The 22376-nt window shown below is 43.4% G+C and overlaps 1 protein-coding gene across 15 annotated transcripts in view; it reads left to right on the plus strand.

Annotated features, from left to right (window-relative positions):
• The window catches only part of tns1b (tensin 1b), a 93664-nt gene that overhangs the window by 19929 nt on the left and 51359 nt on the right, over positions 1-22376 (plus strand). For all 15 annotated transcript variants that reach the window (XM_077579110.1, XM_077579123.1, XM_077579118.1 and 12 more), the window contains exons 2-3: positions 7196-7310; positions 14282-14319. In XM_077579110.1, coding sequence (XP_077435236.1) covers positions 7196-7310; positions 14282-14319 — 153 coding nt within the window. The remainder of the gene's footprint in view (positions 1-7195; positions 7311-14281; positions 14320-22376) is intronic.

Below are 22376 nucleotides of genomic sequence, written 5' to 3' on the forward strand. Positions count from 1 at the left end.
CTTTTCCGCTAATTCGCGGAATTCCGCTTTTTTTTATCTCCCCCCCCAAAAAAAAAATTCCGATTTTTTTTTTATTTTTATTTTTTGTAGTATTTCATTGTGTATGCACATGACTCCGACAGATAACATCTTCTGCTATAACAAAGACATTTGTGGTATGCTCTAATATGAGTTACTTTTCATTTGGTCATGATACAATTATTTGTTCATGAAATTTGAACTCTTCAACATTATTTATGTGTTAACTTAGTAATCACATGAGTTAGATATGATGATATTCTCAGTGATAGTTTTTAAAAGCAAAGGCAGTCCAATGTTTTTGAATGTGACTGATTTTGAGTTGACTAAAACTGCCATTTTATATGGGATAGTTCAATATACATTGAAAATTTATGCTGTTGTTTTGTCTATTTCTTTGTCATGTCAGTGCATTGAAAGTACTTCAAAACACGGAAAACCCATGAGACCTAGCTGGGTGCCAGCGGCCCCCAGACCCCCGGCTAAATTTTCAGATAATTTCGCTTTGGTCAAATCACATCCCTGCAATGAGTAGAACATCGAAGAAGACAGAAGCAGTGAGCCAGGCGGTGCTGGAGTTGGGAGTGGTAATGGTTCAAATTTTTGAGCAAAATTTTTGGAAAAGTCATGGAAACATTGGCTGGATAGTATTTAGTACGCCTGAAACAAAATGGTGTCACGTGTGATTACAATTTGAATGTTGATGGAAGCGCAACGTCAGCAGTTGATGACGTTGCTGTAAAGCAAACGAGTTCATCATTGCTGAGAACCAACCTGGATGATCAAATGTTGTATTTGCCAACAAAATGCAACTTGCAGAACACAGCAGAAGCAACTCCATCGCGGAGTTGCTTGCAAACAGATAATGGCACAGACCACCATTGCTCTGCCAGCTGCAATTTCTACAGCACCAGCAACCAACTTGGTCTTGGTCTTGCCTAACGTAAGAACAACAGAAGTTCTGAAAGCGGACGTTTTGTAGGCATGGACTTCCGCCTCGGTTCAACTGGGGCCAGAGTTATTGTTATTCTCAATCACCTTTGGGGGTCCAAATTTTTGCTAACATTTGTTTTCTGGGCAACTCTTAACACCATGCTTGAGAAGTCACCAGTTTTTGAAAGCACGATATTTTGGTGGAGGTTTGTTTTCTTTGGGCCCGAACATGACGCCTAGAACGTCCCATCATTAAGAAAAATAAAATAAAAAAATCTCGTCCCCAACAGCAGATCAACCGATCAACATGAAATTGAATCGACGTATATGACGACAGGATGCGTAAAAAGGTCTCAAGGACCCATGTCCCAAATTAAACAGGAAGTCAGCCATTTTGGTTGAAAGTTGACGCTTGAGGTGAATTGTGGGACGAAGGAAAACTGGTCCAAATGTGTCCCAATCAGAAGCGGGTGTCTTTGGCTTTAGCCATTGATGCTAGCTAGCTAGCAGTTAAACAAACAACATGGGAGCTAGCTAGGGAGCTAGCTAGCATGCACCTGGGGCTAAAACCAAACTGTGGCAGGGTTTTTACTTTCTGGACCTGGATTTTCCACCTCCGGAGTTCACCGTGAAAACAGTGCATGTGAGTTCTCAGTTATCGCTTCTCATGAATTTCTTTGTAATTGTTTGTCGGACCAAAATTACAACAATTTTCTCCAATCAGAAACGACTGACCTTTATTGAAAGAGAAGCCAAAAAAAGAAGGCAAACGATGGGGATGTTCCGGCCTGCCAACATAAAATCCGCGTCTGTCATCTCTTGACGACAAGAGTGGGGGACGAAGAGAAAGAACAAAACCAGGTTGATGGAAGTTAAGCAGACAGGAAGGAGGGAAGTGAAAAACAGCACAAAAAGTCACTTGTGTCGAGTGGGAAGAAAGCCCAGAAGGACACCTACGGAGAAACGTCGCGGTCGCCCCCATCAAATGTCCATCCATGCATATGGTGTCCCATATGAGAGACGGCGGCACGCTAACTCGCTGATTAACCCAGTTGACTGGAGAGGCGGGGGTTCGAGAACAATGACAGTCTGATTTGCACACACTGCTCATTATTATTGATTTTTTTTTACCATATCCAGACAGTCTGAAATATCCCAGACATGTTCATCTTTCTCATTCTTGATCTGTTGTCTGGCTGGTTCCAAACTTCCCAGCAATGACACAAGTTATGTCATTTCAATAATTCAATTCATAGCTAACAGAAATCACTTATTCTTCCCCTCCCTTTGCTTTAGTGTGTTATATTACGAAACAGGGTAGGTGGAGCTCCCATTTGTTTGGCTTTGGAGATCAAATCAAATCTGAGAGCAGCAACGGCAAACGCTCAAATAATAATCATAACCATCAAACATTGACACCATATCTTCCGCCCACATTAAGAAGGCCAAGCTTGACACTTTTTTGCTTCCGATTGGGGATCATGTTGGTGTTTGTCGAAGTACAAGCCTTGCAATTTACTCAAAACGGCTGCTCCAAAACAAAATGGCTGACTTCCTGTTCAATTTCAGGCATGGCTCCAAGAGGCGTTTTCATGTGCCATGTGTCATGTGTGTTACGGCGGAAATGTCCAACCAAGTTTGAGTCGATTAGCAAAACTGGTCTCTCGGAGCTCACTTGATTCATTTCTCATTTATTTATTTTTATTAAACTGATCTGGCCTTCTACTGGCAATGTGGACACTTACTGGAGCCTTTTTCTTAAGTCAACATACAGTATATTTATCCAGGTAAGGCAACCGAGAACATTTGTAATGCCGACGTGGCTGCAGACAGCAGATGATGTCATGAATGCAATGATTGCATTCATGTGTAATCCGTCGTAAGAGGGTGTGTGTGTGTGTGTGTGTGTGTGCTCTTACATCACTATGAGTCACACTTTTAAAGTCATTTGAGGGACGAGGAAGAGTTCTGCAGTAAAAGGAGAAAAACAGCCTTCGGGTTACCTTCGGCAGCTGGAACGCATCTTTTCAAAGTCCAATATGGAATTGTTGAAACATGAAGTTGTAACAAATTTGGTTTGTCACAGCCCATTTTGGGACAATTTACCATTAAAATCCCAAATATATTCCCGACATGAAAAAGTACATCACTTGGTTGACAAGCTAGTCCTATATTCTAAAGAATGAGTTAACGCGGTCCCTAGCATTATTCAAATGGGAAAAATAAAGATAAGCGGGAGTGGGCGCAAGTGTATGAAAATGTCGTGTGCATGGATGTGCAAATGTTTCCATCTGTTTGTGTGTGTTTGCACATTTTCATCTTCTGTTTTTCCCCGTGTGCGCTAATGAATGCCAAGCGGGAGATTATGCATGCGTCGCTAGGGGAAGACTGTCTGTTCCCAGGAGCTGCTGTGCCTGAGAGCTCAGGGGTGGGGCGGCGGAGGGGGAGGGGGGGGGCTACGTGTGCACCCTGACCCTAGCTTCGGGGTCCCGTCTGCCCGCTTTAAACGTTTCCTTCTTTTGTGGATTTTTTGAACGCCTCAAGTTTTGAGGTCCAAAATGCAAATGCTGAAAACAAAAAGTCAGTTTATGAAGATAGGCAATAAGTTGCTTTTAAAGAACGAATGAATTCTCCGCTTCCCACCCCCGTGCCTCCCCTGTCACCCCCCCCCCCCCCCCCAAGCGACTCGCTGGCTACCCCCCCAACAATAAACAAACTCCTAGAGTGCCAGCTGCATCGCTAATGGTCGGAAACAATTACGCTCTGACAAAAGGAAACGTGGTGCGATATTGGCCGGCGCTTTATTTACGCGGCATTTTCAGGTTAAATGTCCGAGACAGGATTGTAAGAGGACATGTAAACCCCTTCACCTCCGCATTTAGGAGGATGACAAATGTGTAAATAGGACATGTGCTTGACTGGTGGCTTCCCCCTGCCCCCAAAGTGTCCCTCTTACTGGGCATACCCGCTGTGTGACTGACTGAAAAGGTTTGGGAGATGTCAAGGAGGCGGAGAAATAGACTCAAAGAATTTCAGGTTGATAAACGTTTTCTGAATTACGCTCATTATACCTTGTTGGCATCGATAGATGAACAAAGATGCAGTTGTGATCCGGGCTTTAGGGATAGGAACTCAACTCAACTCACGTCCCACCCTGAGGCGGCAAATCCAGATCCAGAAAGTAAAAGCCCTGCCACAGTTTGGTTTTAGCCCCTGATGCTAGCTGGCTAGCTTCCCTAGCAGGTCAACCAGCACCATGGGCGCTAGCTAGCTAGCACCTGCGGCTAAAGCCAAACTGTGGCAGGGTTTTTACTTTCTGGACCTGGATTTGCCACCTCTGTTCCCAACAAGGAGCAGATTGGCCGATGATGTACAATTATTCACAAAAAAGATATGTTTTTACTGCCCCTGCTGGCCAAGGCACACACATCACAAAGAGCAGAACAATAACCATTTCAGTAAAGTAAAAGAAAAAAGAAGTGGTTTCATTGTTTACATTCTATTTAATTTTGTCCTTAGTGCATGGTTCTGTCAAGTACAATATTATCAAGTGCTATTTATTTTTTGGGGATGCTTTTAATGAATTGACGGCATTTCCATTCATACCTTAACCATTTTTCCCCAACAAGTCTCAACCGTGATTCAGATTTACAAATGCTGTTAGGCCTTCCATTTTGTAAATGTCCGTTATTATATCTCACCGTGTTGACAAATTAGGGATATCCAGTGACAACCATTTTTTTGTTAACGTTTTTTTGAAGTGTGCGTGCAATCACCATTGTATTTTCATCCTTTTTACTCGTCCCAAGAAACATTCTTGTTGGTCATGCCAGGCCGAGACCTCCGGCGCGGTGCTGGGTAGCAAAAAGCGACCCGGGCGCATCCAGCACATGCACGGCTGCTATTTCAGCCCAACTCGATTAAGCTAATCACGTTAAGTAGCGATGGCCAGCAGCGAGGAATGAATGAAGGCTTGGCTGGAGCGCCGTTGCCATGCGCCTCACAAATGCAAACAAGTGAGCTGTCACACGCAGCTTGAGGGACGCCAGCGCTAGGAGCATCTTTTGATTGCTTAAAGCGTGGCTCTTTTTGCCAATAAACATGAATATCCGCTGCTACGTCAGCCTAAAAGGTTGAGGCCCGTGTACTAGGAGAAACCATTGCACACTTTTGTGGTTCAATGTTTTCAAGAAAGACTCCCTGTTACGGTGGGCGTGAGAGGTTAAGGGATGGTGAACCCAAATGTGGGAAAACACGGCAGCAGACAGCAATGAAAAGCAATGTGAAGAACTTTATTGAAACAGAGAAAGAGAGGCGAGTAGACAATGACTGGATGCGACATGACTGGACTGGATGACTTGGCAGTGACGTGGACGACTTGACTGCGAAGACGACGACTTGAATGCGACGAGGACGACTTGACTGTGATGAGAACGACTTGACTGAGACATGGATGGCTTGACTGACACGAGGAACGACTTGACTGTGATGTGGACGACTTGACTGAGGCGAAAATGACTTAACTGAGACAAAGACAACTTGACTGTGATGAGAACGACTTGACTGAGACATGGATGGCTTGACTGACACGAGGACGACTTGACTGTGATGTGGACGACTTGACTGAGGCGAAAATGACTTAACTGAGACAAAGACAACTTAACTGTGACAAGGGCTTGACGTGACGAGCATTGCAGACTCCCACACATAACTTCGACAATGCTTCGACACCGACTGGACACAGACTAAATACACCAAGACTAATGAGACCCACCTGGAGAAACACAATTGGCTGAGGGCACTGATTGGTCACACACATCGGGAAGGGAAGAAACACACAGGTGGACGTGGTTAGACATAACGAGACAAGGGAAAAAAACAGCAACACATGACAAACACCAACGACAGACAAAAAAACAAAACAAGAACACCCATAAAAAAACAAAAACCAACCCCCACAGAACCGAAACATGACACGCACAATATAACACAAGTTATGGATTTTGTTCGTCGGGGATGTTTTGTTGCAAGCGCTACGCGATCCTTGTAGCGAGGATTAGCATTGTCCAATGTGTGAGGTCGTCCCAATATGCCGAAGATGGTGACATCACACTTGTAGCCTTGTCCAGCTTGCGCACATTCTCGTTGGTTAATGGAAGCCACATGGACGCATGGCCTCGCACTTCCTGCATTGAAAACATTTGCCATTTGAATCCGCGCACACATCCGCAGATGTTAGAAATTCAACGACGACGGTTCTCCAGGCCCGTCTTTTCTTACGACTCCTCGGTTAAGTCCGTCGCAGGGCACGGGCGAGCATTCGCACTCACGTCATCAGCGACTTGCTCGTCGTCGTCTTTGGGTAGAACGTCATGAAAAATGCAAAGCATTCAAAGAAAAATGAGGGATATTTCTTACTATGAAGATATTTCTTTGGATATTTAATCTTTGGACCCGCACCATAACAGGAGGGCTAATGAGCCAAACCGTGGAGGCAATGTGGCGACCAGCTGAACAAACAGAGCAGAGAAATGATGTCACCTTTCCCTTTGGTCAGTCCTCAGCGGCAAAAGGCAAACACGCTTTGCCTTTCTTGAAAAGAAACCAAAGGAAACAGACAGTTGAGCCCCCCTAAAAAGTTTGACCTTTGCGTTATCGCCACAGCGTTGACGAGTGGCAAGCTTTTAACAACGCAGACAGAACAAAAAACATTCCCTTGTTAAACGTTAGAACGGCATTAAGGCTCGTCCAGTTGGACCAACTGGACTGTGCAAGAACACAACAAACTCAATAGTCATGAGTTACCGTGGCGGCAAAAATCAAGCAAGTCGAGTCACCAGAACATTTTAAGCTTTAAGTTGAGTCCACTCTTTACTTAAAAGCAAATCAAAAGTCAAGACTTTTAATCTTGCTCATGACATTCATCCCAACCACTTTGCAATCTGTACTCGCGATAGTTAGCATTAGCTTCCTCCACGCTCGGCATCGAAACGCAATACTTGGTTGCCGGCTTTGCAATTTCATTTCCAAAAATAAAACAAATGTATGAATGATTTATTTTCAGTTACCAAAATCCAGAATTTCAAATGTAAAACCAGCAAGATGTGTCCCGTCATGTAGTTCTACTCCAAATCATGAATACCAAGTCAAAGTCCTAAAATTGGTGCCGGTAATCTTGCTAAGTTAGTCTAGTCGGGGTTACGTTCCTGCACTGACACGTCGCCTGCTCCTTTTGTTTTTGCAGCCCGAAGAATTGGAAGCTGTTCATTCCCACACTTTCCGGGAGAAGACCTTCAAGAAGTCCAAGACCTGCAGCGTTTGCAAGCTGATCATCGTCCACGATGGACTCGTCTGCAGAGGTCAGTCACCTGACATCGGTCCCGGCGCTGTCTTTGCGCTTCGACCTTTCACCGAAATGCACAAAAACAGACCACCACCTACAAAAAAGTCTTTGGGGTCTTTCATCTAAAGATGGTCAAGATGAAAACCGATTGAAGTCTTTTAATTTGGCCGCATGCTGTTGCCGTGGCGATGCGCTGTTTAACCAAGACAAATTAGAATGTATTCGAAGGTCGTAACCTGGGCAGAAATTCTTGAAACTTTGCACGCACATCTGACCTGGCATAAAAATCAATAATTTATCATTCATATCATTCATTTTCCCAAAATGGCTGAATGGCGCTGACTACAAATTTTTAACAACACATCCCCGCTTGTACGTTTCACCGACAACTGTGAAACTTGCGAGGCAAATGCAACTGGCTGAGAGCTGCAAACTAACTCGTCCTTTGGAGTCAAATGCTAAAGCCAACAGGAAGTCCACAATTTGGACTTTCTTTGGGAAATGTTGCACCATTTTGGCCTTTTTGTAGAGGTCATATTTGAATCTGCTTCTCCTAGAAAATGTGTCTGATCGATGTTTAAGATAAAAGTGATATTTTTGTCGCTCACTGTTGCCGTGGCGATGTGCCGTTTGCACAGAAAATTAGATATATATATTTGTTTTTGTTTGTTTGAAGGTCATTGCTGAAAACGTGGCTTGACTGTCGTACTTAATTGTGTCGGATAAAGCATTCAACAGAAATAAACAAGATGGATGCGGGAGCATGTGACCTTAGCCGGTCCCTGAGTCAACGTTTTCCTGATAATATCATGTTAGATGAAAGCTATTTTGCAGGAAGTTAAGTGAAGTTCCATGAGAAACAATAATGTCAGCCACCTGCTCACTCGCGTCTGCTCAAAGATTCATCAATCAAAAGCATCAGCAAAATGGCACCGCGGCGGAAATGTGTGTTTTCACTCCGATAAGGCGGCTGGCGGAAGCGCGGCCTTGCCGGGTTTGGCTGGAAAAGTGGTAGCGTTCATGAGCCGACCTGCGACGGTGCGATGGTGCGACGGTGCGACGGTGCGACCCACGCAGTCGGGAGCATTTCCCGCTGGCTGGCATTGCGTCACTGCTTTCGTGTCACAAATTTGCTTTGAAAACTCACAAATACGCCAAACGACAGAAATGTGCCGCCGTGGAATTCATTTCAACCAGCGCACATCTTTTGAATGTTTTTTTTTTTTTTAAGTCTTTAATCCTAATGAATCGCATCACGATTAATCTCAATTTTTATATCTGTTCTCAATGTATCAAATATTTTTTTCCCAAGTTTTCATACTTCAAAATGTTGAGTAGAAATATGGCTGCATCTTTTAGTCATTAATTTCATTATAATTCTTAAAATTTAGTTAAATTTAAAAAGATGGAATGTACTGTAAAAAATGAACGTGATATTGATTTGTGTTGAGGTGACTTTTCTGCCACTAGGAGGCATAATTGCATTTGTAAGACGTTGGTGACAGCTCATTGCATTTTTCTTTTCATATTTAGAATCTTTAACTAACTCAAAATTAACGCACTCATTTTGACACTCCTAAAAAAAAAGAAGAAATTCTGTTAACAGGTTTTATAAAATGTAATTACAATACTGTACAGAATGGATGTGCGACTTTAAGGGGCGTGGCCTAGTGAGTGATGTCAATGAATTGACAACTTATCAACTATCCAATTAATCACCCACTATTTTAATAATCAACTAATTGTTTTGAGTATTTTCTTTGCATTTTATGCTTGCAATTGTTGTGTTTGAAATACATTAAAATGTGCTTAATTAGTTTGCAGGGTGATTTTGATTCATTTATTCAATATGGAATGTTTGGGGACCAGACGAGAATGTCCTCCGAGCACAGTGTGCTGCTGTTGTTTACCAACACGGTGCAGTCACATGGTCTCCCACACATGAGGCAAGCGTTTGGACTTGCTCCCGCCCGCCGGTTGCCAGGATACGAGGTGTGGGTTACTCTCACAATTGGCGTGTTGACGCAGGCCAGCGCTTACAAAACGAGGAAACTCCGTAATGAGGTATTTTGGGAGAGCTGGGCCTCCAGGGCAGGAAGTGACTTTTATTTTTATTGACAGAGGTGCGGCTGTGGCGGCGGCGGGTTCAATTTGTGTACAGGATGGATGAATAATGCTCCGTACACACTACAGGAGTGTAGGTGTGTGTGTGTGTGTGTGTGTGCGCGTGTATAAGACATAGTGTAAGGTTATGACAATGCTGTTGAGCTCATACAATCGCTATGTATGGAAATCCATCTGAGACAAACACACACGCACACGCTCACAATGTTTAAAAGATTAGAAAAGTTATTTGGAAAGGGGGCGGGGCGGGGGACGGTGACACAGCAAGTGACTTTTGTTGCCATGACATTTTCTCATGTGCTCATTAAACGTTGGGACTCACTCATGTTATTATGTGAGGATGAGCACGCCATCTATTGGCCATATGACGCCATTACAACCCTTTCCACTCACATGATACTTTATTCTTTTGCTTATTTGTATTTATTTATTACGATTATGATTATTTTTATTTGACCCATTTTGGGCTTTTTGATGGTTCTGACCAGGCTATTTCAAAATTTGTTTCCACCAACGGGTTAAATACGCCTGCAAGTTGCTTGACAAAGACATCAATGTCAGAGAGAAATATTCATTCCACATTCCTGTCTTGTGTTGCTTTGGAACACCAGCAATGGTCATGGGTCAATTGGACCCGCCACATGTTTAATTACTGGCTCAATCATTTTAACAAACCACGTGAATAAAAACAGAGCGACAAAAAACAACAGTTAACATCAGTTGTGATGTCCTCCACAAGATGGCGCCAGAGTGGTGTAATTTGTCATGAGGCCCCAACATGAGCGTGGGGATGAAACCTGGCGTCCTTGTGCATGCCGACCGACCCACCGACCGACCCACCGACCGACCGACCGACCGCCTCGGAGCGAAGCAGCTGTTAAACACTTTGAAGAACATCAGCTGCACGAAGGTGGAGCTTTTTGACCCACAAGGATTTTTGCAGCTGGCGGCAGAATGATGAAACCCGCGGACAAAACAATCAATCACTTGCCTCCAAATTCTTAACAGTCTTGGCGGCCCAGTTGAAAGCCACATATTCTATACAGCGCAGTTGACTTTTTAAAGGCTCGTGTTCAAATAGTTGAAATTCAGTTTACCGACTCTCATTCAAATGAGTGGATCTGAAGATGTGCGCACGGCTGGCGGACATTTTTACAACAAGCTTCACTTACTGTACTTCATTCACTGGTTTATATAAAATTGGAAATATGTATTGTTGTAAAACAACATAATAAATGCAGAGGTTGCAAATCCAGGTCCAGGAAGTAAAAACCCTGCCACAGTTTGGCTTTAGCCCCTGATGCTAGCTAGCTAACTCCCTAGCAGGTAAACGTACACCTTGGGAGCTAGCTAGGGAGCTAGCTAGCTAGCAAATGAAAGTAGAAGCCCTGCCACAGTTTGGCTTTAGCCCCTGATGCTAGCTAGCTAACTAGCTATCTCCCTAGCAGGTAAACCAGCACCTTGGGAGCTAGCTAGGGAGCTAGCTAGCTAGCACCTGGGGCTAAAGCCAAACTGTGGCAGGGCTTTTACTTCCTGGACTTGCATTTGCCGCCTCTGAATACATGTGTACTGTATGTACGCGCACGTGTCCCGTGTCCACGCGTTGGTGCTCACGTGTTGGCGCAGCTGAGAAAACGGACGGAAGAGGGATGGGAGGAAAGTAAGAGTGAAAGGAGAGGAAATTCTCCAGCCCTGCCCTGCGATTGTGTTGAGCCTTGGCCGTACGGGGAGGGGCTCGCCGGCCGGCCCCGCGGGAGGACACACTCAAGGACCAGGGGAAGGAAATGGACCAACTCACCATCACATTTTCCTTCCTCTCACACTCCCACACGCCAAAAGTCATGGAACAAACGCACCCTTGTTTCTCTTTTGGAGTTTTGAACAACGACTGGCATCTTTGCAAATGATATGCCAGTGGCAGGTGGTCTTTTTCAGATTTCGCCAGGGACTTGAGTGACCCACGTCAAGTTTTGTTTCGTGGGCACAGACGCGGCAACATGCACGCCAGTGCTGTCAATATTGAATATTTTTAGAATAAATCTATTGATAATTCAATCGATTCATCGACTAAATGGATTCGTTTTAATTTTGCATTAAAGTGTATTACAAAAGCATTTCCCCCCCTAATTATTTTATTTTAATTTTGATTTCTTAACCAGTGATTGGTGTATTTTGTACTTCGTATTCGTATAGGGATTAAAAAAAGGAGGATTGATGTTGCACTATGTTACCGGTTCGGTCACTGTTTTCCAAAGTAAAAACAAATGTTTGCAAATGTCTTATTTGGATTCGACACAGAAGATTCTTTCATGAAGGACGACAGAAATCAGTGAACAATTACTGTAAATGGCTCCAAACAATTTCTCGATTTTTAAAATAGTTGTCGATTAATTTGATAATCAATTACTTGTCGATGAATTGATTCATTTTTAAAATGCATGCATTTCGCCCCCCGTGGCACTTACCTGTCATACTTGGCAACCATTTTTGCACGGGCTGAACACGGGCAGTTGCATAGCAACACATCAACACGGGTTAAATGAAAGCATGCGGCTGATGATGCTTCGCCGTGGGAACATGTCAACATTCATCAAGCGGGATTGTATGCAGCGATGCCTTCCACTCGCAACTCAACTCATGTTTTTACAAAAAAACGAAACAAAAACAGGCAATCGCGAGACAGATTTTTTTTGCTGCGATTTGTAAGAAAAAAAAAAATGAAGATACGCTTTTTGGCAGACTTCAAGATTTGCGCTTTTTGGAGTTTACTGCCAAAGTACGACTAACGATCGCTTTATTGACGGCCAGTCGAGTGTCAAATTGATCAACATCGATTCATTGTTTACAGACTTCAAATGGTCCTTTCATTTCAAATCTCTCCACTGTAAATATTCTCCCATTTCTGTTGTCCTCCATTTAAGCAGACTGATTATTTTCAAAATACGACAATTGTAAACGTCTGCTTATACTTTGGAAAATATTGAAAACCAGTAAAGTGAATCATCATGAATTCATGTTATACCAATTTGAATTAATGTCCTGTTTTTCTATTAAGGGATGAAAACAAAGACATTTGTGAGGCGAAACCGGAGCTTTTCCCTTCAGTCTTTTGGGGTGTGCGAGAACAAGAAGGCCCTTCTTGGGAAAAAAAATGAAGCTCATTTGAAAGGAAGCCTCTCCAAGCGTGTTTTGTTCCGCAGCGATTGTGACATTTTGCTGTTTGTTCACAAGAACTTGGAAAGTCGGGTGTTTTTTTGCTTGGAGTTCACGGCGCTGCCCACTTTTGATGGCCTGTAATTAACAAGTCAAAATGACTTTAACCCTGCGCGCGCACACACACACACACACACACACACACACACACACACACACACACACACACACACACACACACACACACACACCTACACTCACACACACACACGCTTTGCGCAAGTACAAGTATGTCTCTGGAGTGCCTAAATAAGAACCAAATGTTGGATGATGTCATTGGATTTCTTTAGTTATGTTGCGGGTCAAATTGACCCATTTTCAAACTTGTAGTCGTTAGTATGAAATTTCAGTTTTCTTTACAGGAAGACATATTCTGCTTTGTTTCCCCCTCTACAATTTAAACGCCTTCAGATGTCTGCGACTTTGTTTTGTCAAAATACCCCACAATGAAAGCCCGCTTTTATTTTATAGACGGTCAAACACACGCCAAACGCAAACACTCCAGCGTCCATAACGTTATTTATTCAGTATGTAAAGACAAGCTGATAAATGATCCGAACTGCTCATTACAATTCATGACACACTCGTGCTTATGAATTCCTCCTAACGGTTAAGACGTGCAATTGTTGGGACACGTTCACAAATTCATACATACCTAACAAATGACGACTGTCTGTTATTGTGCCAATGCAAAATGGCTGCCTCCGCCTCATACAGTATTACAGATCCCTCTGGTGTATTGCAACAAGATCATGGGGCTCCCACTAGTGGCATATTGTAGTAACAGAAAAATCTCGTGTATGCAAAAATGTTATTAGTGTCTTGAGAAAACAATTATGACATTTCATCTGTAGCACAAAACAGGTTTCCGTATAATAATAAAAATAAAAATAAAAATGGCAGCCAAATAATATGAAACGAACCTTTCATTTTATTTAGTTTCTAATGCATTTTTTCTGTTTCATGTGTTGCGATTTTGTGGCTGCCAAGTTGCAGAAGAACCCGCAGCCAGCGCAAGCCAAATGTACCGACACAACATAACTAAATGAAAAGTAAATGCGATGACAGCCGCACGCAGAAATGTGCTTCGAGACGCAAGGCCCGACAAAAGGCCCAACAAACCCGATCCTCGTCGTCTTTTCACTCTCGGCGTCCTTCGCTGAGGAAACGGACAATTTAGGAGGCGCTGGCCCAGGTTGACCCTCATTTGTAGAGCCGGCGAGGGGCGGGGGCGGGGTTTCCAGTTTGTGCGTCTTGACATCCAAGAGGAGCAAAATGGCTTCTGCCTTCCGTCACCTTTGGGCTTTTTGCTCGATTTGGAGAGATTCACGTTGTTTTTGGTTGTTTTCAAGGCCAGCTGTCGGATCTTCCAACATAATTTCAGCTGCATGAGAAATGATTGACAACTCTGATTGGTTGTTTTTCTCAGGCACGGCGGTTTGTTGCAACTCAAATTACAGGCACAAGATGGCGCCTCCGAGGGCACATTTTTTTCCTTCCTCACAGCTCCTTTTAGTCCTAAAAAGTGTCAGGTCATACTGACAAATACGACAAATGATGTTTGTGAAAATTGTCACAGTCTTTTCAATTTTTTTAGGATGCTATGAAAAATTGTCATCTCTCTCTTCTTTTTCTCTTTTTCTCCCCCAGTGTGCCGAATTCCTTGCCACAAGAAATGCGAACCAAAGGTAAGGACGGCACAAAAATCTGTCTGTCGTGCGCTCCTCGTTTTTTTTTGTTGATTTGATGTGCTGCAGAAGCATTTTAAGAATTCTTTACGTTGGAACAAGCTCTGGCGCTTATGGAGGGGGCCATCGCTCTCTCGCTCGCCCTCTCGCTCGCCCGATGCTGTTTGGGGGCAAGACCAAAATGTGGAAGCGGGGACGAACACCTGCTTGGCTTACAGTAGACTTACAGTCGCTGCCGTTTGCCTTCAATTCAAATGCTTGCTGCACCCGAGCCCTCCCCTCTTTTTTACTTACAGGAAATGCCAGGGGTGCATTGCACTAAATGTGATGGGGAGGGAGGGAGGGGGGGGTCCCAAGGGGAGGCTTTGACCACGCAGGAAGGAGCAACATTAGAAACAACCCATTTGGAGTTTTCATTGAAATTGTTTAACATGAGTGACAAACTGGAAAGCAGAGTTGGGAATGAGTGAGTCGCACCCAAGTGCAAGTCTGCAAGTCTTAAAGCTCCTGAAAAGTCAAGTCAGAGATTTGCCTCTAAATACTTTACACACTGACTGAGAACTACGTACAGTAGTTAGCATTGAGCTGTTTTTCATCATGCATAATTTGGAAAAAAAAATTTTAAACAACAAATAATAACAAAAAACAGCGCTGTACTATATACAGTATATTGTACTTTATTGATAATAGTCTAATTAAATAGAATGTAAATAATTCAACTGTTATGATTGAATGTTATGATTTGCCCACCTTGGCCACTGGGAGGCAGTACAGTTTACTAAATACAGTAAATGCAGTCACCACCGAAGAAGAATTGCCCTTCGAATACTTTGAGTGAATATTTTCTCGTATTGATCCACAGTTTGCATTCAAATGATCCATTGCTTAAAAAATGGCTGGAAAATCATGACTCTCGACGCTAACCGCTAGCATGTCAACAGCGGTATTAACATTAAGCTAATTAGACTCTTGAGAAAGAGCTACGCAGTTGTCTTCTTTTATGTTTCGAGTCAACTTCAAGTGGGAGCGGCAAAAAGTCCGCTTTTTTTGTTGAATCGTTTGCTAGCTCGCAACTCGCTTTGGCAGTCGCAAGTCAACAACATCCTTAGAAAGACGTTCTTTCGTATCTGGGAAAACGCATGCTGTAAGCGGGGGTCACGTCTGTATTCGCCGGCTATTTTCTATTGCTTTGTTTTTGCCCTCAAAACACAGCGTCAGCAGAAGGAAGTCGTTTTCGTGACGACTGCTATTTCCTTGTTGTAATTACTTTTGGCTATAAAAATATTCAAACGTGTTTTCAGCTGATCTGTGGAAAAAAATGGGGTTACTATTAAACCTCCTGTTACTTTCGTTTCTTTGAAAAATCCAAATGATCAGTGCTTGCTTTTTGTCTTCAACATCAGCCAGACCCGCTGTTGGTCCTGCAAGCTGACGTTTGCAGGACGACTCGTCCGAACCTCCAGCGCGCCCAGGCCGGCCGCGGGCACGCTCGGAGCGTCCGTGTGCACAAAAGTCAAACATTCCATCTCCCACAATCACAGCAGCGTTTCCTTTTGCAAACATTTCGGAGGAGCAAGTCACGGCCTCCACAGGAAACAATTTGCTTGCAAGGCCGAGATGACAAACAAGGGAGGGGACTAGGATGGCGTTCCTCCCGATGGCTATCGGGAGCATTCTTCGCCGCCATTTGCTGACCTTAGATGGTAGCCATTTATAATAAACGGCTCTTACGTCTCTTTAGGCGGGACGTGGTGCGAGAGATCATCAGACGCACTGCGGCAAAGGATACAATTTCACTTAGCTGGGGTGAACATTCTTTGACTTTGATGTATGCTTTAGCTTAACGCTAACAAACAATGCAAAACAGCAAAGGCAGATTAACGACTAGAAATGAATGTAAAATGAATGACATGACGTGTTTCCAAAGTCAGGATTTTGCATCCCAAACATTTTTGTTTTGGGGGTGGCTAGGAAGGACCGCGCTTTGCACCGCGTGTGTGAAAAAGTGTGTAACACACACACGTGTTTATTTGCATCTGGATGTGAAAAATGCTTTTGGCATGTCAGCAAAATTTCCCGTGGAGACGAAACGAAGACTACAACTGAAAGGACGTACTCGTAATTCAGGGCAGAGAAGACAACAAAACAATCTCCCAAACTCAATAACTTTTTTCTTTATTCTAAAAAGCGCTTTCAACAAAATGTTCTTCGATTTTTGCATTTCACCTGTTCAAAAATACAGTAAGACTTCCTTCAATTGTTTAACTTAGACTTAAACACGGTCCTTCTCAAGTAGGAGGTTACGGTGCGATGCCAGGGTGGGCGTTTGAAATATGTGTATTTTCATTATTATTATTTTTATTTTTTATTTTGCTGTACTGTCTAGAATAAAGGGTAATTGCACATCCACCACAGTAGGTGGCAGTGGCACTCTCGACGTCAGTTTAAGGAGTATTAGCTTGCAATATTATAGACAAATAATACTATTTATAGTTAGGTGGGGGGGTGCCGTAACAAAAATTAAGAGCACTGCTTTAAAAGGATATTATGACTTAATCTTGGAAAAAAATGATTATGACTTTTTATTACGACAACATACATGTAAAAAACTTGACTTTAATCTCATAACAGAAGAATTTTTTTCTTAAAAAGACAATCAGAATTTTTACGTTGTAATATCGTGACTTTTTTTTTTTCTTTGTTTGAACATTTGAATTCCTTTGGCATTTTGGGGTACACATGTTAGTTATGTTTTCTTAGGATGATGGACGGGGCGAGCAATGTGGTCATTGGAAAATATTCTAACCTCTAAGCAAATAGTTTTGTTAGGTTTGGTGAGGTCATGTTTCCGGTAGTCCTTGTAATATTTGAACAAGGGATCGAGTGTTAGTGCCTCCATCTGGCTGCACTTTTCATTTCTTGATGATTAAGTATCCTCCTGATACACTCTTACCTCATTTGCTCCCCAAAACGTATAAATACATTCTATTTGAAATATTACCGTGCCCCCAAAGACGTATTTATGTTATGTAGGAATTTTATTTTATTTTTTTTAAATGCTAGAGCATACAGAAGGCTTGCAAAATCAGTCAAAATCCAGTAAAACAGCCAGGAGCAAAGGGGGTTGCTTCAGTGAAAATGGCTGCGAGTGAATGAGTAAAAAAAAAAAAGGACTTTCAGCTGCTTATTGCAATTTCTTTACAAGTTGGGACAATCATGAGAACAACTACAAGAACGTGTGCACATTTACAGTCGGAGGTTTGCTTTCTCGCATTTCCGTGAAAGCCGAGACGAAACTTAACACATATTTGTCGTGCTTCCCACGCTTACGAATCCATCAACGCGGCTTGAAATCGGGCAAAGAAAGCAAACGCTGGTGCAAAGTAGAACCCATTTTGACCTTGTACGCGCCCAATGCCACCCAGAGTGTCGCGGCGGCGGAGCGAGAGGCCCGTGCGAGGAGGCTGCGGTCTTGTCGTAGCGACACGCTGCATGGATACACGCGTGAAAACAAACAGGAACACACACACGCGAGCATGATGGAGTAATCGGGAGTTGCGGGAAAGAATGTCAACGCCGGCCAAGAAGCGTGGAGAAGACAAGTGGCAGTCGGACATTTGGAATGCGCCAACATCGTCTTTCACCTCACTATTTCGCGTTCTCATTTGAACCCGGGTGCAAACGGCAAAGTCAGACAAAGCAAAATAACAAATACAAATAAATATGTATGCAAAGTGTACAATGTGATGTAGTTACATCTATAGACACATTAGCAGGGTTCACCAATTCCGGAGACCTGGAAGACCGGAATTGGTGAACCCTAGCATAAAGCAGGGATGTGATTTTTCCGCTAATTCGCGGAATTCCGATTTTTTTATCCCCCCCCCCCCCAAAAAAAAATCCGATTTTTTTTATTTTTATTTTTTTATATATAGTAGTAGTTCATTGTGTATGCACATGACTCCGACAGATAACATCTTCTGCTATAACAAAGACATTTGTGGTATGCTCTAATATGAGTTACTTTTCATTTGGTCATGATACAATTATTTGTTCATGAAATTTGAACTCTTCAACATTATTTATGTGTTAACTTAGTAATCACATTAGTTAGATATGATGATATTCTCAGTGATAGTTTTTAAAAGCAAAGGCAGTCCAATGTTTTTGAATGTGACTGATTTTGAGTTGACTAAAACTGCCATTTTATATGGGATAGTTCAATATACATTGAATATTGATGCTGTTGTTTTGTCTATTTCTTTGTCATGTGAGTGCATTGAAAGTACTTAAAAACACGGAAAACCCATGAGCTCCGGGGTGCTTCGACCTCTGGACCTAGCTGGGTGCCAGCGGCCCCCAGACCCCCGGCTAAATTTTCAGATAATTTCACTTTGGTCAAATCACATCCCTGATAAAGGTTCATGACACGCTAAAAACAGGTGCAGTCATCATGTGCAGTTTCCCTAACAACATATTTGTGTTGTACCTTAATAATAATAATAACTTTATTATTTGTCAAATTGTATTCCAGTAGTTTGTCTCAGAACAATGAAAGAAGCTTGGCAACGAAGATGTTCAGAAAAAAACGCAGATTGCGGGTAGTGGTATGCATGGTGAGTAGTTGATGAGCAAGCTCGGCTCGGGTCGTCGACCAGTAAACGTGACGAAATGATCTCATTCGTGACATCACAATCCGGCAGAATTCAGAACGGCTCGTTCGCAAATCCATTCTCAGGAATCGGCAGCTGACTTTCAGCCAACGATCTGTAAACGATTCAAAAGTTAACGTTGTGTTCAATGTCCATTTTCAAGTTGAGAACAAACATCAGCATCACATCTGGCGCGCAGTGTTTGGGTGTTGCTGAAATGTTCTACGGGACTCTCGGGGACCGTCATCTGCTTCTGCTGTTGCTTGGGAAAGCCTGAGTCAGACTTGTGAAAGTGGACCTCACCCTCGCCCTCCTTCTCTCATCGTCATGTTCTCCGCTTTGTCCTTTGTATGGAGGCTCGTTCCCTCCCGTCATTATTATTATTATTATTGAGGGTTTTTTTTTTTTAATGGCAGAAGTTGCACAAGCGCTTCCACAGTCAGGCAACGTTTGAAACAGATGCTTTTGTAAAGTTGGCTTTATGCAACATGGCAAAAATATTGCGTGAAACGCGTTTCTATACGTGTGATGGGCTCTCCGCATGGAAGCTAAAGACAACATGCGGTCTTTGCTTGCCACTACATAAGATGTGTTACTTCCTTGACACCAATTCCTACCAATTATTTGCCAGGGTGAAATCTAGTGTAACAAGAGAGCAAAGAATGGGAAGAAATGATCCATAAAGTGGAGGGTCGCGACTGGACATTGTTGTCTTTTCTCATGCTTTACAAGAGACGTAAGGCGTGCAGATGGAACGGGTACGAATGGTGGCAACGGCCCCCATATGAACAAACACAAGGGACTCCCCCCCCCCCCCCGCCTCCCACTTCAAACTGTCCTCCACATAAAAGGCTTATCTCACATAAACAAGCATGTTGTTTTGCGACCATAAAACATATCGCCCCCCCCCCCCCCCCCTCTCCGGCAGTCCCTCGCTTCCTTCCTGGCCCTCGTCGTTAATGGCGAATTAAACAGCACTTGCCGCGTTGACATCTGGTGAACACGAGCTACAAAAGAACGCGTTTGTGCTTTTAATCGCTTTGGCGGAAGACCAAAGATGGCGCTCCTTCCTTCCATTCCATGTTGTGGCGCGATCGTTAACGGGTTACAATTACCTGCCACCCGCGCAGCCAAACTTCGTCGGGGCGAGAGAATAGTTCTGTTGTAGTAGTCATATAGTCTCAATTCTATAAATCTTTTGGCGTTTATATTTTTTAAGGATCACATCTATAATGTTCAAGAAAACTCTACGGGTCATCCGTCTGAGCCCGGATAGTTACCCATGTGGTCCTTGGGGGGGCGCAGGCACCATGTTGGTGACCTCCTGCTCTATAGGGTTTGCTCGACAAATCTTTCCATTTGTGCTCAATCTCTGAGCTCGCATGATCGGCAGGAGGCCGCAAGGCTCGTATCAACACAAGTTTCTTAGCTCTTTGACTGCCAAAAACGTTAAATAACGTTTAGTAAAATCCTATGGAGGAGTGCCAAAGACGTTAAAAGACGTTTTTTTTTCAAAACAGAGGTGAAACTAACCATTTTCTTTTGTTGATTACTGAAAAACGGAATAAGGTAGAAACAAACTTTTTTTTCTGATGAAAGATGAGAGTCCAATCTTTCATTTGGTAGTCTGTGTGATTCCATAGTCCAAACACATCATTTTCTGTGGAGCTTGAAAGATCAGTCAAAAATGCTTAAATCGGCTGGCACCCACGGCATCCCCTTTTCTGAAAACGTCTGGCAGTCAAAGAAAAGCAAACTGTTACTGTGATTACTTTCCGGATAAAACACACAATTGGTTGTCAAGCTGTGCAAAACTCAAGCGCTGCATGCAGCGACGTGATTTACGAGCAAGTAATGCAAGCGTATATGTGAGCGCGTATGTGTGAGAGTGTTGGAGTGTGACGGAAGGACACCGTCCGTGCTGCGGCTGCTGCTCTTAAGCTTTGACCATCGATTCAATGGACTCATTCACGACGTCTTCGTCTTTGGGCTCCTGTGTGTGTAAAAAGAGAAAGTCAGGAAAGCGAGTTTTTAAAAAAAAGTTTTTAAGGGAGTTTGAAGGGGGGGGAAAGGAGGGCTTATATTTAACCTGTAACTTGAGACGTTGATAAGACGGACAGAATGAAGAACGGACGTTTTTCCCCTCCCTCTTTCCCAAGTCCAAGTCCCAGCATGGGAAATTCAGTTTGAATCTATTTTTTCCTCCACTCTCGCTCTCTCGCTCTCTCGCTCTCTCGCTCTCTCTTGCTCACTTTCTCATGACTTGTACGCCTCAAACAAGAGGGGAGGAGAAAAGCCCAGGCAGCAAACACTCATCGAGGGAAAAGGAAAAAAAAAAAGTGTAACCCTGTGCGCCAGACTTTGCTTCTCTTGTCCAGCGCGGTGTGCTGCACTGCGATGTTTCCAGTTGCGGGATGTTAGGATTTGCCTCTGGCTGCACTTCTTGCGCTCGTGTCGAGACCGCTCGGACATTTTTCTGCTTATTTTCGAATGGGAAGAAGGAGGAGGAGGAGTGAGAGCGAGACGAGAGCCAGACCTATTAGCCTGGAGCTTCAACACACACACACACACACGCTCTCTTTTCTGACACACACTCCCCCTCACTCAACCATCCCCGCGCTGCACCAAGGTAACACTGAGCGGATTTAGCAGGACCATGCAGCACTAAAAAAAAAAAAAAAACCTAAAAAGAGGCGAGCACAACGTCAAAGGCAGGACAAGAGAGGATGGCCACCGCGTTGTTTCAGGTGAGTTGACCCGAGTTGCCTGAAAAGGGGAAAGAACTGCTGCCTCTGTGGAATTTCTACTTTTTGTCAACTCCAAATCGCCTCACTGGAAAGAACCACATTTCTTTGCGTAGCTTTTCCTTGTACCATCAGTTGCCGTACACAACGTTAGCATTTTTCTACACTTCTGCTGGCACACGAGCATCAGTTTGTTTGGAATTGCTGTCACCTGTATACAAGTGTGTGTGTGCGTGCGTGTGCGGCATACCCATTGGGCAATTTTGACAAGTTTACGTTTAGTGTCCAATATCCATCCATAGACTTTGTGTGAATTCTTGCGTTGCATCTCGCAGGGCACACGAGCATGTGTGTTCTCATTGGTTGATGGTGAGGCTGCGTTGCCTCACAGCTGGGGAGCGATCAGCTCTGCCCTTAACTCTTTGACTGCCAAAAACGTTAAATAACGTTTCGTAAAATCCTATGGAGGAGTGCCAAAGACGTTAAAAGACGTTTTTTTCAAAACAGGTGAAACTAACCATTTTCTATTGTTGATTACTCAAAAACAGAATAAGGTAGAAACAAACTTTTTTTTTCTGATGGAAGATGAGAGTCCAATCTTGTTTTGGCAGTATGTGTGTTTCCATAGTAATTTACATACATACATAATTTTCTATGGACC

Source organism: Vanacampus margaritifer, chromosome 11 (assembly GCF_051991255.1).
Source record: "Vanacampus margaritifer isolate UIUO_Vmar chromosome 11, RoL_Vmar_1.0, whole genome shotgun sequence".
Taxonomy (NCBI): domain Eukaryota; kingdom Metazoa; phylum Chordata; class Actinopteri; order Syngnathiformes; family Syngnathidae; genus Vanacampus; species Vanacampus margaritifer.